Source organism: Haliotis cracherodii, unplaced genomic scaffold (genome assembly GCF_022045235.1).
Source record: "Haliotis cracherodii isolate W230 unplaced genomic scaffold, xgHalCrac1.p SCAF_27, whole genome shotgun sequence".
NCBI classification, from domain to species: Eukaryota; Metazoa; Mollusca; class Gastropoda; order Lepetellida; family Haliotidae; genus Haliotis; species Haliotis cracherodii.
In genome coordinates, this window is record NW_027266283.1 from 899,517 (window position 1) to 921,864 (window position 22,348).

Genomic DNA, 22,348 nt, shown 5'->3' on the forward strand with positions numbered 1-22,348 from the left:
GGAGATGTTATTACAATTTACCGCACTTGGTATTACAATTTGCCGTGGTTTGTTATAATTTGCCGAACCTGTGCTCAATAGAAATGATAGAAATTGAAACAAAATCGCTTTTTTTTATTTTCTTAAACATGCTGGAGGTTGGAATTGATCTTGTTAAGTTCCAACAAACACTGGAACTTGAATTCAGTTTGAAATAGGAAGGATTAGGAGATGTTATTACAATTTACCGCACTTGGTATTACAATTTGCCGCAGTTTGTTACAATTTGCCGAACCTGTGTTTCAATAAACATAATAGAAATTGAAACAAAATCGCTTTTTTTATTTATTTAAACATGCTGGAGGTTGGAATTGATCTTGTTAAGTTCCAACAAACACTGGAACTTGAATTCAGTTTGAAATCGGAAGGATTAGGAGATGTTATTACAATTTACCGCACTTGGTATTACAATTTGCCGCAGTTTGTTACAATTTGACGAACCTGTGTTTCAATAAACATGATACAAATTGAAACAAAATCGCTTTTTTTTATTTATTTAAACATGCTGGAGGTTGGAATTGATCATGTTAAGGTCCAACAAACACTGGAACTTGAATTCAGTTTGAAATAGGAAGGATTAGGAGATGTTATTACAATTTACCGCACTTGGTATTACAATTTGCCGCAGTTTGTTACAATTTGCCGAACCTGTGTTTCAATAAACATAATAGAAATTGAAACAAAATCGCTTTTTTTATTTATTTAAACATGCTGGAGGTTGGAATTGATCATGTTAAGGTCCAACAAACACTGGAACTTGAATTCAGTTTGAAAAAGGAAGGATTAGGAGATGTTATTACAATTTACCGCACTTGGTATTACAATTTGCCGCAGTTTGTTACAATTTGCCGAACCTGTGTTTCAATAAACATAATAGAAATTGAAACAAAATCGCTTTTTTTATTTATTTAAACATGCTGGAGGTTGGAATTGATCTTGTTAAGTTCCAACAAACACTGGAACTTGAATTCAGTTTGAAATTGGAAGGATTAGGAGATGTTATTACAATTTACCGCACTTGGTATTACAATTTGCCGCAGTTTGTTACAATTTGCCGCACCTGTGTTTCAATAAACATAATAGAAATTGAAACAAAATCGCTTTTTTTATTTATTTAAACATGCTGGAGGTTGGAATTGATCTTGTTAAGTTCCAACAAACACTGGAACTTGAATTCACTTTAAAATAGGAAGGATTAGGAGATGTTATTACAATTTACCGCACTTGGTATTACAATTTGCCGTGGTTTGTTATAATTTGCCGAACCTGTGCTCAATAGAAATGATAGAAATTGAAACAAAATCGCTTTTTTTTATTTTCTTAAACATGCTGGAGGTTGAAATTGATCTTGTTAAGATCAACAAACACTGGAACTTGAATTCACTTTGAAATCGGAAGGATTAGGAGATGTTATTACAATTTACCGCACTTGGTATTACAATTTGCCGCAGTTTGTTACAATTTGCCGAACCTGTGTTTCAATAAACATGATACAAATTGAAACAAAATCGCTTTTTTTTATTTATTTAAACATGCTGGAGGTTGGAATTGATCATGTTAAGGTCCAACAAACACTGGAACTTGAAGTCAGATTGAAATAGGAAGGATTAGGAGATGTTATTACAATTTACCGCACTTGGTATTACAATTTGCCGTGGTTTGTTATAATTTGCCGAACCTGTGCTCAATAGAAATGATAGAAATTGAAACAAAATCGCTTTTTTTTATTTTCTTAAACATGCTGGAGGTTGGAATTGATCTTGTTAAGTTCCAACAAACACTGGAACTTGAATTCAGTTTGAAATTGGAAGGATTAGGAGATGTTATTACAATTTACCGCACTTGGTATTACAATTTGCCGCAGTTTGTTACAATTTGCCGAACCTGTGTTTCAATAAACATAATAGAAATTGAAACAAAATCGCTTTTTTTATTTATTTAAACATGCTGGAGGTTGGAATTGATCTTGTTAAGTTCCAACAAACACTGGAACTTGAATTCAGTTTGAAATCGGAAGGATTAGGAGATGTTATTACAATATACCGCACTTGGTATTACAATTTGCCGCAGTTTGTTACAATTTGCCGAACCTGTGTTTCAATAGAAATGATAGAAATTGAAACAAAATCGCTTTTTTTTATTTTCTTAAACATGCTGGAGGTTGAAATTGATCTTGTTAAGGTCCAACAAACACTGGAACTTGAATTCAGATTGAAATTGGAAGGATTAGGAGATGTTATTACAATTTACCGCACTTGGTATTACAATTTGCCGCAGTTTGTTACAATTTGCCGAACCTGTGTTTCAATAAACATAATAGAAATTGAAACAAAATCGCTTTTTTTTATTTATTTAAACATGCTGGAGGTTGGAATTGATCTTGTTAAGTTCCAACAAACACTGGAACTTGAATTCACTTTGAAATTGGAAGGATTAGGAGATGTTATTACAATTTACCGCACTTGGTATTACAATTTGCCGCAGTTTGTTACAATTTGCCGCACCTGTGTTTCAATAAACATAATAGAAATTGAAACAAAATCGCTTTTTTTTATTTATTTAAACATGCTGGAGGTTGAAATTGATCATGTTAAGGTCCAACAAACACTGGAACTTGAATTCAGTTTGAAAAAGGAAGGATTAGGAGATGTTATTACAATTTACCGCACTTGGTATTACAATTTGCCGCAGTTTGTTACAATTTGCCGAACCTGTGTTTCAATAGAAATGATAGAAATTGAAACAAAATCGCTTTTTTTATTTTCTTAAACATGCTGGAGGTTGGAATTGATCTTGTTAAGGTCCAACAAACACTGGAACTTGAATTCACTTTAAAATAGGAAGGATTAGGAGATGTTATTACAATTTACCGCATTTGGTATTACAATTTGCCGCAGTTTGTTATAATTTGCCGCACCTGTGTTTCAATAGAAATGATACAAATTGAAACAAAATCGCTTTTTTTTATTTATTTAAACATGCTGGAGGTTGAAATTGATCTTGTTAAGTTCCAACAAACACTGGAACTTGAATTCACTTTGAAATTGGAAGGATTAGGAGATGTTATTACAATTAACCGCACTTGGTATTACAATTTGCCGCAGTTTGTTACAATTTGCCGAACCTGTGTTTCAATAAACATGATACAAATTGAAACAAAATCGCTTTTTTTTAATTTCCTTCTTAAACATGCTGGAGGTTGGAATTGATCTTGTTAAGTTCCAACAAACACTGGAACTTGAATTCACTTTAAAATAGGAAGGATTAGGAGATGTTATTACAATTTACCGCATTTGGTATTACAATTTGCCGCAGTTTTATTACAATTTACCGCAGTTTAATTATTACAATTTGCCGCAGTTTTTATTACAATTTACCGCAGTGAAATTATTACAATTTACCGCAGTATGTATTACAATTTACCGCAGTATTACATTTTACCGCAGTGTTATTACATTTTACCGCAGTTTATTACAATTTACCGCGTTATTACAATTTACGTCGTAACAGGCCTTTTCCCTCTACATTGTCAACATTGTCTCTATCAGAAGTGTTTGGTCTGTGTTTGCCCAGACTTGGCCCGGGCCGTCAAAATCAACTTAAACCTCACAGATGTATCATCAAATCTATAGACTAGTATTTACCTAGCTATATACCATAATGTCACAGTACATCGTATTTAAAGACAACTGGTCCTCTAAAGTCAAGCACTTTTACTGTAGTTTCTCAAGAAAATCTCTGTCATATGTGTTTGCACCGGACCAGTTTCTTTAATTACGATGTACTGAGACGTTATAAAGTGGTATAGAGCTAGATATGATACTAGTCTATAAATGTAAACACATTTGATGATACATCTGTGCGTTTAAAGATGATTTTGACAGACCGGGTCAAGTCGGACCGAACACAAGCCAAACACTTCAGATGGAGACTGTGTTGAGAATGTAGAGGGAATAGGCTTCACTTTGAGCACCGTGTTTTCCTTAACTGACGCGATCTGAAACACTATAAAGTGGTATATAGGTAGATATGATACTCGTCTGTAGATGTAAACACATTTGATGATAAGAGGGGTGTTCATTAAAGATTTCCACTGACCCACTTCCGATGGACCTAGTGGAATAAAACTTGGCATAGGTATTAGTCTTTCTCCACATAGGAACCACCAAGAGTTACACACTTCTCCCATCGTTTTATGCAACTAAGGAGACCTCGTTTGTAAAAGCCCTCATTTTGCGTCTCAAACCAAGACTTGGTCAGCATGCCACGCCATCTAAGCTTGATAGCGTCCCGCAATTTCCGCAGCAGTGAAGCATACTAAGCTCCTGTAATTGTGGTACCCTTTGCCAAGAAATCCATCATCACTACTCCGTGCTGGTCCAAGAACACCGTGAGCATGACCTTGCCTGCAGAGGGTTGGACACGTGCCTTCTTCGGGGGTGGTGACTCCACATGCTTCCACTGCATCGACTGAACTTTAGTCTCAGGATCATAGTGATGGACCCATGTTTCATCCTGTGTGATAAGTCTGTCAAAAAGGTGTGCCTGTTTTTGGGGGCACATGTTTGAGCAATTGACTCGTTCCTGCTTTTGGAAAGGTGTGAGCAACCTGGGAATCCATCGTGCAGACACCTTATGCATGTTCAAATTGTCATGGATGATTTTTTTCCACAGACCCGACACTGATCTTGACATATTGTGCTAACTGGCGAACAGTTATACGTCGGTCTGCAAAAATGGCGGTCTCCACTTGATGGATAGTGTCCTCATCAATGGCTGAATGGGGGCGACCAGGAATGGCAGCTGTTTCCACTGATGTCCGACCACACTTGAACTGGCGATGCCAGTGTTTAACAACGTAATATGATGGGGCATCTTCCCCATAAGTTGCTCCCATTTCATCGAACGTTTCTTTTGGTGTGCGACCTTTCAAATATAAAAACCTAATCACTGCTCGGTATTCTTCTGGCTCCATTGTCACACCCTACTCGATCATAACACCTATAAATGTGGTAAGATTAATAGTTCGATGCTGCAAATTCAGTCATAACCCATAGATGCATGTATCATTACACATGTGAAATTTCAAACAAATATGATAACCCTAAGTGGTTTAGGGGAAATCTTTAATGAACACCCCTCGTACATCTGTGAGTTTATAATTGATTTTGACAGCCCGGGCCAAGTTGAACCTACACCAAGCAAATTACTTCTGATTGAGACTATGTTGAGAATGTAGAGGGAAAAGGGCTTCGCTTTTAGCACCGTGTTTTCTTTAAATACCTCGATCTGAGACACTATAAAGTGGTCTATAGGTAGATATACAACTCGTCTATAGATGTTAATTATAACTTTAGAAGTTTTAACAGTTATTAACACGTGTCGTGTTAGCCCTTTTACACTCTACACTCGAATATGCACTCCCAGAAAACATCCTGTGTTGGTTTAACATGAATGAGTAAAGGGTAATTAGGGAGGCCAAACACGATCATTAATGAAAGAAAAGTAGTAAAAACACTGTCATTTCCTGTCTATGACACCCTTCATGCGAAGGTCGGTGACAAACCTTCTCATCAAAGACACACGATGACCTCGCTAAGTAATTATCACTTTATTACATTGTTGAATATATATTTGGATTCAAACTCAAGTAATTGAGCAAACCTATACGTTTGTGGACATTTGAGATCTGCCTAGATATGTACGTTTCGTTTTATTATTCTGCAATCCATTTTTAGTATTACCCACTGGTCCGGCCCGGCCCGGCCCGGCCCGACTTTTCTTGGCCCAACTTTTAGGCAATCCCGTCCAATAGCTGATGTCTCCTCACACCTGAACCAGTGTTGTGCCCTTTGCACCAGACATGTGCCATTAAAATTGATAAGTACTGTGTTGTTTTAAAGAAAGACAACATACCGTTCTCCAGGAAACAATAGGCATACTTATAATCGAAGAGCACACTCTCGTGCCATATGCACAGTAAGTATCACCATTCCGTATGTGCAGTAGTATGGTGGTATGTTACGCACTACACCTTTTCTCTGGTGGTCACTTATGGGCGGCCGGGTAGCCAAGTTGTTAAAGCTTGTTCTCATCATGCTGAAGCCTCAGGTTTATTTCCCCAAGTGTCTACAATGTCCCCAATTTTGTAGTTCTTCTGTCGTTATGCCGCTTGAATGGTGATACAAGCGGTGAGACATTAACCTTACACATTCACTAACCTTTCTGTTTAGGCGGTCTAAGATTGAGTACCATCTTGAGACCATCTTTTGTCTTTCCCAAATGGCCCACTTTATCCTGGTGACGTCTTGGACTACTGCCCCAGGATGCCAGACTGCTTGTTTCACTGTGAAAGCCACTGTCCCCAGAAACAAGAGACATCCGGTCGAAGAACTCCAGCTCCTCTATTCTCTACGGATGCAAACAGTGCAAAAGCAGGAGTAAATTTAAATGTAAGAAATGTAGAAAAGGGGGAAACATCCATACTCAATCACTCATTTACTCACTCACTCACTCATGTTGCCTGCAGGGACCCTTAATTGAATTATGAGACTGCATTTGTAAGTATTTTGATTTTTTTCAGTATTTATTGAAGACTGTTTGATCAATGTGTTGTTTTTATTTCATGTATACGTGTACTGTGTTTTCATAGCAAGTATAACGTTTTATTACTGCCTCCTTGGGATAGTGGATACAGTATCTGAATGGAGAGCGGAGGTTGATGGTCTAGACCCCGCCAGCATGCTACAAAAACACGTTGAAAGATGATACTAGTTGCCCTGTGTGCCGATTGGTATTGTCTCGACACAATAAAACCGGACACAAATCGAACCCAGTATGAGCGTCCATACACACATTCATTCACGTCGCTATGTGATTGAAATAATCTTGAACGCAACGTTAAACCCTATTTCACCACACTTCACCTTAATATTGTATTGCTGATCAACAGTTACCTTTTTCAGTTGAATGTTTTCTTCCCTAAGGCTGACGAGGGTACCTGAGAAAAAAAAAGTAATTCCGTGAAACATTACAGTCATATTCTAGCATGACAAAAAGAGATTCCTGCGTTTTGATTGGTCGTCCAGAATTATCGAATATATGTCAGACCATGATCGTTCTTATTGCCGCTTTACCACAACAGTAAATATGTATTAAGATTTTGGACTTCTTTCGCAAAATTACCATTTTGCCAATTTCTAATACTGATCCTACATCTTTAAATTTGCTAAATAACTCTTTGCAGTTCCTTCATCCTACAAGCCTGAAATAGGCTCCACTAAATCACTAAATGTTCCTGAGTTTGTACTTTGTAAACATCGGAATAGATGCTTTGAACATAAGTAACAATAACAGAAAGAAATCAGTTTCTCTAAATGTTACACAATATACCATATGCACAGTAAGTATCACCATTCCGTATGTGCAGTAGTATGGTGGTATGTTACGCACTACACCTTTTCTCTGGTGGTCACTTATGGGCGGCCGGGTAGCCAAGTTGTTAAAGCTTGTTCTCATCATGCTGAAGCCTCAGGTTTATTTCCCCAAGTGTCTACAATGTCCCCAATTTTGTAGTTCTTCTGTCGTTATGCCGCTTGAATGGTGATACAAGCGGTGAGACATTAACCTTACACATTCACTAACCTTTCTGTTTAGGCGGTCTAAGATTGAGTACCATCTTGAGACCATCTTTTGTCTTTCCCAAATGGCCCACTTTATCCTGGTGACGTCTTGGACTACTGCCCCAGGATGCCAGACTGCTTGTTTCACTGTGAAAGCCACTGTCCCCAGAAACAAGAGACATCCGGTCGAAGAACTCCAGCTCCTCTATTCTCTACGGATGCAAACAGTGCAAAAGCAGGAGTAAATTTAAATGTAAGAAATGTAGAAAAGGGGGAAACATCCATACTCAATCACTCATTTACTCACTCACTCACTCATGTTGCCTGCAGGGACCCTTAATTGAATTATGAGACTGCATTTGTAAGTATTTTGATTTTTTTCAGTATTTATTGAAGACTGTTTGATCAATGTGTTGTTTTTATTTCATGTATACGTGTACTGTGTTTTCATAGCAAGTATAACGTTTTATTACTGCCTCCTTGGGATAGTGGATACAGTATCTGAATGGAGAGCGGAGGTTGATGGTCTAGACCCCGCCAGCATGCTACAAAAACACGTTGAAAGATGATACTAGTTGCCCTGTGTGCCGATTGGTATTGTCTCGACACAATAAAACCGGACACAAATCGAACCCAGTATGAGCGTCCATACACACATTCATTCACGTCGCTATGTGATTGAAATAATCTTGAACGCAACGTTAAACCCTATTTCACCACACTTCACCTTAATATTGTGTTGCTGATCAACAGTTACCTTTTTCAGTTGAATGTTTTCTTCCCTAAGGCTGACGAGGGTACCTGAGAAAAAAAAAGTAATTCCGTGAAACATTACAGTCATATTCTAGCATGACAAAAAGAGATTCCTGCGTTTTGATTGGTCGTCCAGAATTATCGAATATATGTCAGACCATGATCGTTCTTATTGCCGCTTTACCACAACAGTAAATATGTATTAAGATTTTGGACTTCTTTCGCAAAATTACCATTTTGCCAATTTCTAATACTGATCCTACATCTTTAAATTTGCTAAATAACTCTTTGCAGTTCCTTCATCCTACAAGCCTGAAATAGGCTCCACTAAATCACTAAATGTTCCTGAGTTTGTACTTTGTAAACATCGGAATAGATGCTTTGAACATAAGTAACAATAACAGAAAGAAATCAGTTTCTCTAAATGTTACACAATATTTCAAATTTCAGAAACCATCATACCTTTCCCTTTATGACACCAACTCATTCAATTGTAGGAACGTGTTGCAGGACGTGGACTTCTAAAGTACACTCCACTATTATGATGGCATATAATTCTACAGATTGGAAGTCTAAACAGTGTGACGCGTTAGGCTTGACCTAACAGTACTTGATAGGGTAGCGGCAATAGTCAAGTCATGTTGATAAGGAAGAGAATTTATGGATGTCAACTTCTTTATTATGAGGAACACGTCGTTTCGGAGTATATGCTTACTTCTTCATCCATACATTCTCCATTCACCTCCATACACTCTCTAAGTGATCAACGAGTCCAAGTGCGATTCCGACAATATCATGAGCATCATGGTATTGGATTATTTGACGTAATACAACTCAGCCCATTACTTGGGATTAATAAGGAAGGTTAGATCTGGCCTATGCTGCTTCAGGGTATCTGAATCTAACGTAAACGTTTTTCATCTACCAAGATTATGAGTGGTATGTGATATATCTACAGTGACAAGTATATTCTGAACTTATTGAGATGGTTTATTATCAAAACACTTATGATGGAAACCTTCGCACCTTGAAGTGTGTTTGTTGAACATCCTGCTCCGTCAAGGCTTGGTTTGTTATCTTCCTCTTCAAGTCTCACCTGTGATGACAAAAATCCAAACTGTTTGCATTTATTTGGTAAAATATATATAACACTTATACGGAAGCAAGATGTGCTGAAGATACATTGCCTTACCGTGTTACTGTCATTACTGTGTCTTGCACATGTGTCTCCTGAATCTGTAAATAATTGAAGAGTTCAATTAACGTCATGTGGCACATCACTTATATCACTAGCCATATACAGTTGCAGCTTAACCCGCTGGATGTCGAGTTACTTTTCTGTTGCACAGACATTAAAGGGTAAACGTTGTGCGAGAAGTGTGGTCGCGTGACACTGCATGTATCGTTAACTATAAATTTAGAATATTACATTTCCTATCAGAATGTGTCAATACTTGCAAATATAATCCCGGAATAATATAATGTTCTGCGTGAAAACACATAAATTTTCAACACTTTTAATCGAACAAGTACTGAGCGACGAAACGTTTATTTGGCGGCTTCATGTAGACCTTAAAGGAACAAAATACTGCCTAATATTTTAATGACATACATTCATCAAATACATTTGTAAGGGTATTTATAACATTTCATATTGGATACAAAGGGTAACTGTCCTGGTGACAATTTGCTATGGATTACATGCAATAATGCATTGTTTTGTTCAGAGTAACCAAACTTCCCAACACAAATATCGATAAAAAAACAACTTACACTTGTAGGTATCGTGACAAATCATAAAGTATGATAAAATCGTACTACATAAACAATAAAGTGATAAAGAAATGGATGACCCTATCCAATATGTAAATTGGTCCTTAGATCCCCGCATACACCACATTGTGTCAGTGTGATTTGACTCATGTTGACAAATTATTAATGGCGTACAAGTCTCATCAAATAAACTGAATTAGGCGAACATAAAATATACTGACTCCACAAATCATACAAAAGACAGATCAACAGGAAGCGTTCTTCTCTTTGATAACTATATTCAAACAAACATTGTTACAACATAAACATAATTTTCCTTCGTACAAACTATTTTCCCATCGTCTAGACTCAATATGCAAATTAAGAATTACTCGACGGAATTTACATTTCACAAATAACTGACTCTTAATATTTTACTAGATATTGTTGTGGTTGTAAAACAAATTTACACTGTTCATAAAAACTAAATTTTCCCATATATAATTCAAAGCCATAGTTTACTTGATACACCTTTCAATCGTTCAGCGTTTCCAACACCCTGATTTAACCAAACGAATCCATAACTATGTTGAAACAAAATATTTCTAATAAATCAATCAAGTGAAAGCACCACATTTTAATAAATTTCGAGGTAGCTATATCATTGCATGGACAACGATTTTATCCAATAGGATATGCAGTTTCATAACATACAGTAGAAATAACGGGGAAAAATCGTTTAGAAAAATATAACTGTACCCTTTAAAACACATTACATGTTGATATCCTCAAACTTTTGAGGCTTAGATTACAATAGGTGCGATCATTCTGACAAGCAAGAACATTGATATATTTACATTGAGCTTATAACGCTTAATAAACCTTAAAAGACCAACTGTAGCTTTCTCAGCTTGTGATAAGTGTAGACAGGTTTTCCCACATCTCAGTGTACATGTAGCTGTGACATAGATACCAAGATTGATTGTGTGTCGTACAAGGTTAACGTCGTTTTATTCGTTTTGATGGGATAACCGTAACTACTTTTTGCATTCATAGCGCTAATTGACTTTTAAAGTTGTTTTAGTTGTCCTGCGTACTGACATCAATGCACCTGAATTACCATCAAATCTTTTTTTTAAATAAGATGTTGAACGTTGATGCTGTTGCTAATGCGCATGCATAGAAATGTCAACAACGCCCATATTTGGGCATATATCAATATTCATGAGCAACCAGATTTGCTACCGGTATTAGTTTGGTCTGTCAATGAAATACAAAAAAAATTAATGTTTTTACACTTAAGTACATATTTGACGTGGGGAGTAAATAAAACCATTTTTTCTGAAACGAGTGGACTTTCTATGGTATCTGACCGAGTATTTTCTGTGTATATATTCAGATAGTGTTTCTAAAATATGTCGGTCATAGTTCCATTTTATTAGTTGTTTTAAGTTGCCGGTCTCTTCTGGATACCATGATCTTTTCTCCATTCACTTTCATGACATAATCATTGCAAAACGTGCATAAAATATCAATTTGTTGAAGTAATCTACACGTGCCATCGGCAGCATTTACCATGTCATCAGCAAATGATAAGGTGGGGAAGATTGCCAACATATATACCACTGCAGTCAGACTGTTTGATCATTTCAGTAAATATCATATCAATATTGGACATATAATTGTTCATTATATAGTGGTTGTTTATCTTTATTTTGCCTCAGAATAAACAATAAAAGATGCAAAAAAACTCTCTTTATGTGGAATTATCAGGATTATCGTATTAGGCTTGTCATTGGCAGACGTGTACGTCAACGTCAAAATCCACCAACCACTTTCAAAGAACTTGATGTTTCTCCTACAGATGAGTGGAACAACATGAGTGGAGTCAAGATGACATTGCTTGACTCGTCAGAAGCATGCCTCGAGGAATCCGTGCATGTCTGGCCAACAGAAGTGGTTTTACCCGTGCTGTTGGCTGCAAAAGACAATTTTGAATTTGACCCCCGACCTCTTAAAGACCTAGTGCTCCACCATCTGAGTAAACCAGCTATTTTGAACCAATATCTGATCGCTTTTTTCCCAACATGTATGACCAGATCATTGCCATTTGCCAATGCCATTTTTTTTAAATGTTTTGATTGTAAACAAGAGAACTAGTCAGAAATGCAGATAACTATCGCCGTCTTTGTGCGTGATTTTCTGTCGGTCATAGCGTCAAGCAGAACGGAAACCCTAACAATTTCTTTTCAATTTACAAAATTCATGTAATGTTTCTATTTTTAATTTCCTAAACATTACTACGATTCCTTTTCCATGCATATTCTCATAACTTTGAGTCAATGTATGCAACTAGTAAAAATCGGAGAAACACTGTAAAATCTGAATTTGGCTAGGTTTACATTTTAAACAAGTAGAGATTTATGTAAAGATTTTCTGGATATGCGTTTTGTACAATATAGTTGTTTTACCCCTTTTTTAAATATTGTAATCACGGGGTATTTTAAACTGTTTATTTCATTTGTTGAAGAATTGTGAAAAGTATAATTATAAAGATGTGTCATGTACACCGATGGTCCAACATTACACGATTATTCTGATAATTCCATATAAATGTGTGGTTGGTTTTCGCATCTTCTATGTAATAAGTCCGAGAAATCATGGTGTGAAATAAACCAATAATTATGAACAAATACATATCCAATATCTAAAAATATTTTTTTTGTTTTGTTTTGAAATATTCTTTTGAGTATTTGATTTATGTAAAAGTGGTGCCTGTCAGATTCGTGTCTTGTCCAATTAAAATACACGATCAACCTCTGTATTTTTATATCCATTCAATACATTAACATTTACATTACATTGAACACAGTAACATCCCAGCTGGCGCTATTTTTGCTGGTTTTGTATGTGTAACATAACGATTGATCTTGTTATACCTCCAGTTGCAGTCAAACGACGTCTAAATTTTCATCGAAAGTGACAGCAACACCGACTACAATACCTACAGTTAGTGGCTAATGTCGACTTCCTGTTAGTAATTTCTTTTGTCGATCAAAGTTCGCGAAAGGTCGTTCAGACCCGACCTGTACTGGGATGTCCTCAGCGGTTGCGAGAACTTTTATCCGATTTAAATGAGATTGTGTTAATCTAGGTATGTGAATTATCCTGTTTTGTTCATTTAAAGCAGTAATTGTTTATTGTTAAGCAAGTTTATCTCTGCAGCCGTTGAAATATGCAGCTACCAGCCGACTCGTCTCGCATCAAAACACATGGCTGTTTACTCGCTGGCAGATGACCACGGAGTACGCTGATTACTGTGTCGCATTAACGAGACTGATTAATGAGTGACTTCAGCAATTCGTTGCAAATTAGGTGTGTCGGAGTCAGAGTGCGAGACTGTCGATTAACAGGTCTAAATAGCACTGATTTAATCGGTTCCCATCATTAGTGTCGGATAAAGCCGATTGTCGGATTAACGAGTGTCGGATTAACGAGACTTGACTATATACTGTTAGGATATATCAGCCGTTCCACAAGTGAACATTACACCAGCTGTATAATGAAATACGACAATAGTTTTTGTTGTAACTATCGTCATATAGTTTCAGATATTTTCATATCGAAGAGTTCCAGGAACTTACTTCTCGGCGAATGAATTCGAATTTTCCCCAAAGAAGATATGGTGATATTTGTTTGGCTTCACATTACCAAGAAATATATGCATGTCCACGCATAATGCACCATAAGTTTTGAACAATTTGTGCGTATCTGTTTCTAAATGAGGAAACGTTTAAGGTGGATAAGACAGACAACTCGTGCTTATTAATGAGGAAAATATTAACGCTGTAATCCCGATATTCGCGAAAGGCTAAACTAATTACCGTTGATTAAGACACGATTGATATTTTCAATATTAGATAAAAAAAACTTGTTTTAAATCCTCCACATATATCTAGGCAAACTCTTGGGTATTAATTTGTCAGTAGGTAACAAATACAAATAGGAATTGTTTTCTATGAACGATGTATATACGCCTGTCAAATGGATAAACTACATGCATTGTGTGGTATTCTGTCAACTGTATAATTATCATATTTTGATCTGAATCATATTATAGTGTGATTGAATGTGAATTGATTGGCTGTTCCCTGAACGCTGGATTCCAACTGAGTCGCCTTATCTGTTCGGGTCCCAACTATGATGAACGGGACTAAATGTGAGCGGTGTGAAGCTTATCAACAGACCAGCAATCAGAATAATGGTGTGGCAAGTTGGTGCCCCCAAAAGGTGTGTCCAAAAAAGCATCAAATGGAAGTTATGGTATTAAAAAAGTAAGTTTATCCGTAGAAACAAATATTTATTATCCCCCGCCCAACAAAGCTGGCGGGGGATATAGAAACGGGCTCCGTCCGTCCGTCACGTTTCGTTTCCGGAGCATAACTCAGAAACCGTTCAATATTGTTTCATGAAACTTTGCAGGTTTGTCAGGTACATGCTGAGCTGGTGCCTTTTGCTATTTAGAAAGTTTTTAACAAATCTTTTTTACGTTTCCATGGCAACAAGATGGACTTAGGTTCCAAACTCTTCTTTTTTTGTACAATTTCCATGACAAGTTCCACATCGGTTAAAAAAGGTTAGGGTTTGTTTAGATTTAATTATGTCATAAACTCTGCAACAGTGGCGGGGGGATATAGCCACGTTAATTATATCTCAAGGAACATATCTGTCTAAAAGGAAAAAAGTTTAATGCTATTAAATCTGTGTATGAAAAGATTGGAAATACCATAAAGTCTAATGGAAAATGTTCAGATATATTTTAATCTCACATAGGTTTAAAACAAAGATGTGTTTTAAGCCCTTTATTATTTTCTCTGTGTATAAACGAACTCGTTCATACTTTAGACAATGAAAACATTAGAGGTGTACAACATTTTCCTGAATATATAGAATTGTTGATACTTTTATTTGCAGATGATATTCTATTGTTTTCAGATACGATTTCAGGTTTACAAACCAACTAAATACTCTCAATAAGTATTGTAAAAAACGGAAATTGACAGTTAAATAAGACAAAACAAACATAGTGGTATTTAGAAAATATGGAGTTTTAAAAAAACATGAACGATGGACTTTTAATAATCAAAATGTCGAAATAGATAAATATTTTGGTGTTGTGTTTTACTCACATACGAATATGCTAAAAACAGTGAAATACACATGCCAAAAAGGTAAACTAGCCCTTTATGAAATTTTAAGATCATTAAATGAACTTGGGTGCTTGTCTTATGACATATTCTTTAAAAATATTTGATATTAAGCCTATTTTATTATACAGTGCAGACACTTGGGGCACCAATACATTTGATCCACTTGAAAAAAAATCAGAATTATGCATGTAAAAGATTTCTTGGTTTACCGTCACAAACACCAAATGCTATGGCTGTGGGAGAACGTGGTAGATATCCATTATATGTTGATTCATTTGTGCAATGTATAAAATATTGGCTTAGATTAATACAGATGATAGATGATAGAATACCAAAAAAGTCGTATAACATGTTAAAACACTAAGATGAATGTGATAGGAGAAATTGGGTAACACATATTAGAGAATCTATATGTTTGATAGGTCTTGGAGAAGTTTGGTTCTCTTTTAAGGAGTTGGTAATACTGATTATTTAATAAGTATGATTAAACTTAGATTAAGAGATATTTGTTTTCAAGAGTGGCAAGGAAAATTAAGAGAAAGTACCAGATTCGATAGTTACAGTAAATACAAATTTTCATTAAATTCTGACTTCACTTGTGAGGAGAGAATGTTATCATTAGTTACTGAACACTCTGTTATCATTGGATATATACTCTTCAAAAAAAGAAACTTGACATAGATGTAAAACCACTTTTTGCCAAATATAAAAAATAATCACATTAAATGAGAACCAAATATGTCAAACAGAAAGATGAAGTGTCTATAATTCGCGAAAACACACGCAAAGCACATAAACGTAGCGTTTGGGGATCAATTTTACAGATTCATCCAAACGCAACCGCCTGTAAAAAACGTGGAGCACAGGATCCTGCATTTAGGCATGCAGGCCCCCCTGCTGAATGGGTATAAAAATCCACACCAACGGCTGTTCATACAGTCCTTATAACGGCAGTAGAGGCGGTGACAGAATGCCAAGACTTAATGCAGCTCAACGGAACAACGCCATTGGGAGATTACAAGCTGCAGCAACTCAGCAAGAAGTGGCCAGGCACTTTGACGTATCCAGACAGACAATCTCCGCACTGTAGACCCGATACAACAGAGTTGACGACAGACCAAGGTCAGGAAGACCAAGGATGACAACCTAAGCACAAGATCGATACATCCGGCTGCGACACCTCCGAGACCGCACTACCACAGCCACGTCTACAACCACACAGATCCCTGAGGTACGCAGAATATCAGATCAAACGGTACGCAACAGACTGAGGGAGGCTGGACTTTTTGCACGAAGACCTGTTCGACGTCATGTATTGACCCCACGTCATCTGGCGGGCCATCTGCTTTGGTGCCAACAGAGGGTTAGATGGGCACGTGCAAGGTGGAGAAATGTACTGTTTACTGACGAGTCCCGTTTCCTACTCACACGTGCTGATGGGCGCGCACGTGTCTACAGACGTCGGCGTGAACGTTACGCCCCCAACTGTGTGCAGCAGGTTGTCCCATTTGGCGGCGGGAGTGTCATGGTATGGGCCGGAATTCATCATGGTGGTAGGACGCCTCTCGTGCAGGTGATAGGTGCATTGACAGGTGTGCGTTACAGACACTTGATCCTACAGCCTTACGTTCTTTCTCACGTCAACGTTCATGGTGGACAGTTCCAGCAGGACAACGCTCGACCGCATATTGCACGTGTTTGTCAGGACTTCTTACAGCACAACAACATTCAGACATTACCTTGGCCAGACCGGTCACCAGATTTGTCCCCAATTGAGCATCTGTGGGATGAGTTCGCAGAAAGAATTCACCGCCCCAAACATTTCCGGCGCTTCTTGATGCACTTCAGCATGAATGGCAACACACCCAACAGCGTGTTATTAACAACTTGATTGCATCTATGGGTCGTCAGTGTCAAGCGGTGATTGATGCACGTGGTGGGCACAACCGATACTGACATTTTCTGTACCCCTGTGACATTAACTGTATCGTGTACGTGTGTCTGTCTAGGTGACACGATTGATGTTTTGAACATTGCGTACATTGATCTTCAAACAGTGTTTCAAATATGGTTTCTGTGTCCTATTTTGAAACAATCGCATTATATTACATTTTGAAAGTCAGTGTCAAGTTTCTTTTTTTTGAATAGTATGTATATATATGTATGTATGTGTGTGTGTGTGTGTGTGTGTGTGTGTGTGTGTGTGTGTGTGTGTGTGTGTGTGTGTGTATTAATGTATGTGTGTGTGTATGTGTGTGTATATGTATGTATGTATATGTTTAAGCACATATGATAAACTGTCATCAACCTTGATGCACCCTTTGATTTGACGTTAATCAAACCCAGTTCAAATGAACTGACTACTCGATTTTAAAACATATACACTAAAGGATCGCACGAAAATCTGATTCCGTTTAAAATAATGATCAACGACGCTAAAGTAATTTTAAAAATATCAGTTGATCAAAATTGTGGGCAGCGACCAACGCCCCCACCATTTTGTGGCCGCATGGGGGACATGATTCATAGGATTGACAATTAATTTCCTACCTGTATTTGTGTCTTCTCCAACCATGACGTATGTCATGACTTCCTGGTCAGACTGGTATGGGCTGGACCCGACTGAGGTGTCACTGCTGCTGTCGGACATGGTGCTACTTGAGTACAACTGATGGTGCTACTTGAGTACAGCTGGTGGTGCTACTTGAGTACAGCTGATTGTACCACTTGGGTACAGCTGAAGGTGCTACTTGAGTACAGCTGAAGGTGCTACTTGAGTACAACTGATTGTGCTACTTGCGTACAGCTGGTGGTGCTACTTGAGTACAGCTAGTGGTGCTGCTTGAGTACAGCTGGTGGTGCTACTTGAGTACAACTGATGGTGCTACTTGAGTACAGCTGGTGGTGCTGCTTGAGTACAGCTGGTGGTGCTACTTGCGTACAGCTGGTGGTGCCACTTGAGTACAGCTAGTGGTGCTGCTTGAGTACAGCTAGTGGTGCTGCTTGAGTACAGCTGAAGGTGCTACTTGAGTACAACTGATGGTGCTACTTGAGTACAACTGATGGTGCTGCTTGAGTACAGCTGGTGGTGCTACTTGAGTACAACTGATGGCGCTATTCATGCTTCCTGATTGTTCTTCCTGAGTTTAGCTGATGTCTACTGAATGGTATGCTTTGATCATGCTTTCCACAATATGATATACTATCAAATAAGCGTTACTTTCAAGTTAGAATGCACGAGTGCTGCGGAATTTCCCAAGCCATTCAACTTTGTTCATTCGCCTTACCGTGTTGATTTTTTTATCGAGAATGTAGGATCTAGGCCCATCTTTATCATAAAACACAACTCCATCGCAATATCGAATAGCTACTTCCATTACAAACTGTTGTCTTTGGGTAGGATAAAACACTGTGTTTATCAGGTTTCTAGGAGCGTCTGTAAACTTTCCATGTTTTGTCAGTATACACAGATCAGTCTCAACCTTCCTGTAGATACTCTCTATCAAGGATGCCTGACTCACATGTAGCTTGAAACCAACAATGTCTGCAACCTTTGTTTGATAACCTCCCCCTGTGACAACTTTCTTTTCGTTAACACCCAAGTAGTATGACCCGCCTTGAACCAGCTTTGACATAGAAGTTATATTGTCTTTCAGCTTAAGAGTGTGCCAGATATGATCAGTCAGTTTTCCCACATCAGCTTGTTTCCGCTGAATCTCTTCAGTGTTGTCTTTAAATGCTTTCAACTGTATATGTCGATTCTCATGAAACGATTTCACATTATCTGGCAGGTTCCTAAGATAAGCTTGGTTCTTCGCATTTGTTTCTGTTTTATTCAATACTTCCAAAAGGTTCAGTGATGTTATAACCAGGTTCTCATTATCATTGTTTGCCTTAGTGTTGAAATCAACTGTTGCTACACCAGCTGTTTTGTTAACGTCAACTACAAGAAAGTCACACGCGTCTGTGAATTTCGGTTTCTCGCTGAGGAAATAACGTTCATATGAGTCAGTATACAGTTCACCCCCTTCAAGTAAGTTTGTGAATATCCTTACTACAAATTCATCGAAGTATTCGAGACACCTATCTTCTGATGATATCCCCTCCAAATGTACCAACAACACTCCCCCGCCACTGTTACGTAAAGCTGACACTGCTTTTGCTACTTTCCCCAGAACTGATGACTTTTCTTCGCTTTTCTTTCCCTTTATGATGCTGTATTCTGCATGTAGTTGTATCTTAGCGTGCTGACGACCTCCCTTGTGTTCGTCTTCGTACTTGTGTCCTATTGACGCGCAGACTTGGCATCCAACTGTAACATAATATTGCCACGATTAAACTACGAACATCTTATATCACTGAGTATCAAACATATTCATGGTTATAGTACTTCGAACTGAAACTGGCACTAGGAACTGGTTGACCAGCGAATTCATTCTCATCATCCACTCAGCCAGTTATATAATGTAGAATGATTACACTATTGCAACACGAAAAAATGCTCCACATATTGCATGTGAAAATGACCATGTACACAGGGCAATGTCTATATTGGACCTCATTTCCCACCAAGGCAACCTGCAGGGGGATTGAGTTCATTAGTCCTTCAACGGATCATAAAACAGAGATAATATAACTGACAGAAATGTATAGCAAATTTAATTTGCACTTTAAAACCATAGATGATTACAGATTCACGCTACTGCATATAGAAAATGAACACGTAGATCAAGGATAAGAATATGCTGTCAGAACCGATCCAACTGCTAGCGGTAAGGGGCGAATACTTTCGATCGGGTGATCAGGCTTTCCACATGGCGTATCATCGTACTGAGAATATGTGAATTGTATATTCATGCTATCAATCATTGTTTTGTCTAATCCAGACTGTTTTTTTATGGTAATCACTTCACATTTTACTTGATCATATTTTTCTAAATACAATAATCATAATATATCTCTCACAAATCTGTCAACGTTTTGTGGAACCAACGCCTGGCGTAGACATACCTTAATACAATTCAAACATATCACCTACATCCAAGTTTGTAAGGGTTAATTACCTCTCAACTCTTCTGTTTCACTATCAATGCTGTACATGCCATCTGTGAACAAACAAGATATTTACCTTAAACATCGCCATGAACTGTAAGCCGTTTAGTTGTATTTCATAAGTAGATGACCAAAGTTAATAAGCTGCTTTTTATAATGCTTTTAACAAATAAACTTTTGTTGTGTTTGGAATATTTCACACGCAGAAGTCCGTTATGCAGTCAACGCACAAGTGCTACCAGTAGGCTACATGGACACCAGACCGTGGTCAACTCACAACAACTGCTACCAGTAGGCCACATCGACACCAGGCTGCAGTCAACTTATGACAACTGCAACCGGAAGGCCACATCGACACCAGGCTGCAGTCAACTCAGGACAACTGCAACCGGAAGGCCACATCGACACCAGGCTGCAGTCAACTTATGACAACTGCAACCGGAAGGCCACATCGACACCAGGCTGCAGTCAACTTACGACAACTGCTACCGGAAGGCCACATCGACACCAGGCTGCAGTCAACTTATGACAACTGCTACCGGAAGGCAACATCGACACCAGGCTGCAGTCAACTCAGGACAACTGCTACCGGAAGGCAACATCGACACCAGGCTGCAGTCAACTAATTACAACTGATAGTGGTAGGCCACATCAACACCAGGCTGCAGTCAGTTGACAACAACTGCTACCGGAAGGCCACATGGACCTAAGGCTGCAGTCATATGAGATGTTTTCTTTGTTTGTCACTTCACTATCAAACAATTTTATATTGTCAGACTCACCATGCGCAGGACCGTTCATCCTTGTGCATTGTGTTGTTTTACCTTATCAGTCCTGAAACAAACAGTGATCAAAACGTCAAATGGATATGTTTTAGTGGGTGTTTTTACCCTTATGTGAAGGATAAAGCACAAGTCCGAGGTAATGGTCAAGGAAGTAAGAGGGTAACGATGTGAAACGAGCGAAAAGGCTAAATACAAATTATAACAAAAAGAAAACATCGATATATCTAATACTGAAACAATGCAGTGAGTCGCAGTTTAAAAGGAATGCGATCAAAGCGTGCGAGAGAAAACATAACGTGCAGCATAGATAAAACTAAGTCTTGACATGTAAAACTGAACTACCTCTCATCACCTACCCCGGTGGCTCATAGGGAAAACAGTGGGTTAATTAACACGATATGTGAGATTGCAGGTTCGATTCCCGTCATTCATAATGAAAATGTTTCCTTTCTTGTCTCCTCCAATTTAGAACATACGACGTTTGAAACATTAAGTATAAATTCTATCTGCTACACAACTCACCAGGTCTTACTAGCAAAGAGTAACATCCCAAGATGTCATTGCGAGATAGGAGAATACCCACAATACAATAGGCAAAAGTGGCCGTAGGTTTATTACCTGATCAACAAGATCATAAAGTGATAATATATTTCGACATTTAACCAGAATTGTATAGACACACTACTTTATCTTAAGATAAAGGTTATAGGTATGGAATACAGAACACCACACATTCGGGCTGTGATGTGACCTTTTTACTCCTGTAGGGACACTTAAAGGTACTTGTAGGAATATCTTGTAAGGCTTCGTTGACTTGCTTGATTGCTTGTCATCATACCTGGCGGTGTGGGGCGTTGCTCATTATAACAATGGCTGGTATATCTGATCAGGTCTTGATTATTTACAGGCTGCCTTTACACAGAAGGGACATCGATGACTATGGCGTCAGAAAATATTCACTCCCATACATTTAAAAAGAAACTAGAATATAGTTATGTCAAGTTCCACTTTTTTGTTGAGCGAAAGAAAACACAGTGTCGAGTTTCCATTCACATACACTGATGAGTGACTATCCTGGCCAACCTCTGAAGATAGTGAATACATTCACATTTTATTTAGGTTTAAACAAGAAGAC

The 22,348-nt window shown here is 37.9% G+C and overlaps 2 protein-coding genes across 2 annotated transcripts in view; both read right to left on the reverse strand.

Annotated features, from left to right (window-relative positions):
• LOC139473263 (serine/threonine-protein phosphatase 6 regulatory ankyrin repeat subunit B-like) overlaps positions 1-18,026 on the reverse strand; it is a 43,449-nt gene extending 25,423 nt beyond the window's left edge. The window contains exons 1-5 of the mRNA XM_071255800.1: positions 17,927-18,026; positions 9,607-9,650; positions 9,441-9,510; positions 8,419-8,462; positions 7,684-7,864 (exon numbers count right to left, since the gene is read on the reverse strand). Coding sequence (XP_071111901.1) covers positions 7,684-7,864; positions 8,419-8,462; positions 9,441-9,510; positions 9,607-9,650; positions 17,927-18,026 — 439 coding nt within the window. The remainder of the gene's footprint in view (positions 1-7,683; positions 7,865-8,418; positions 8,463-9,440; positions 9,511-9,606; positions 9,651-17,926) is intronic.
• A 577-nt stretch (positions 18,027-18,603) lies between these two features.
• On the reverse strand, positions 18,604-21,265 carry LOC139473281 (uncharacterized). Its single transcript, XM_071255815.1, has 3 exons — positions 21,211-21,265; positions 20,440-20,481; positions 18,604-19,688 (listed from the first exon to the last, which is right to left on the reverse strand). Exons 1-3 carry the CDS (start codon positions 21,227-21,229, stop codon positions 18,604-18,606), a joined length of 1,146 nt encoding a protein of 381 aa, XP_071111916.1. The 5' UTR covers positions 21,230-21,265.
• Between the last annotated feature and the right edge of the window lie 1,083 nt (positions 21,266-22,348).

What these genes read in the sequence shown, in the direction of transcription:
- LOC139473281 (XM_071255815.1), bottom strand. An exon ending in TGAAACAGAAGAGTTGAGAG is followed by an intron (nt 19,689 to 20,439) that starts GTAATTAACCCT and finishes ATTATGTTACAG; the next exon opens with TTGGATGCCAAGTCTGCGCG.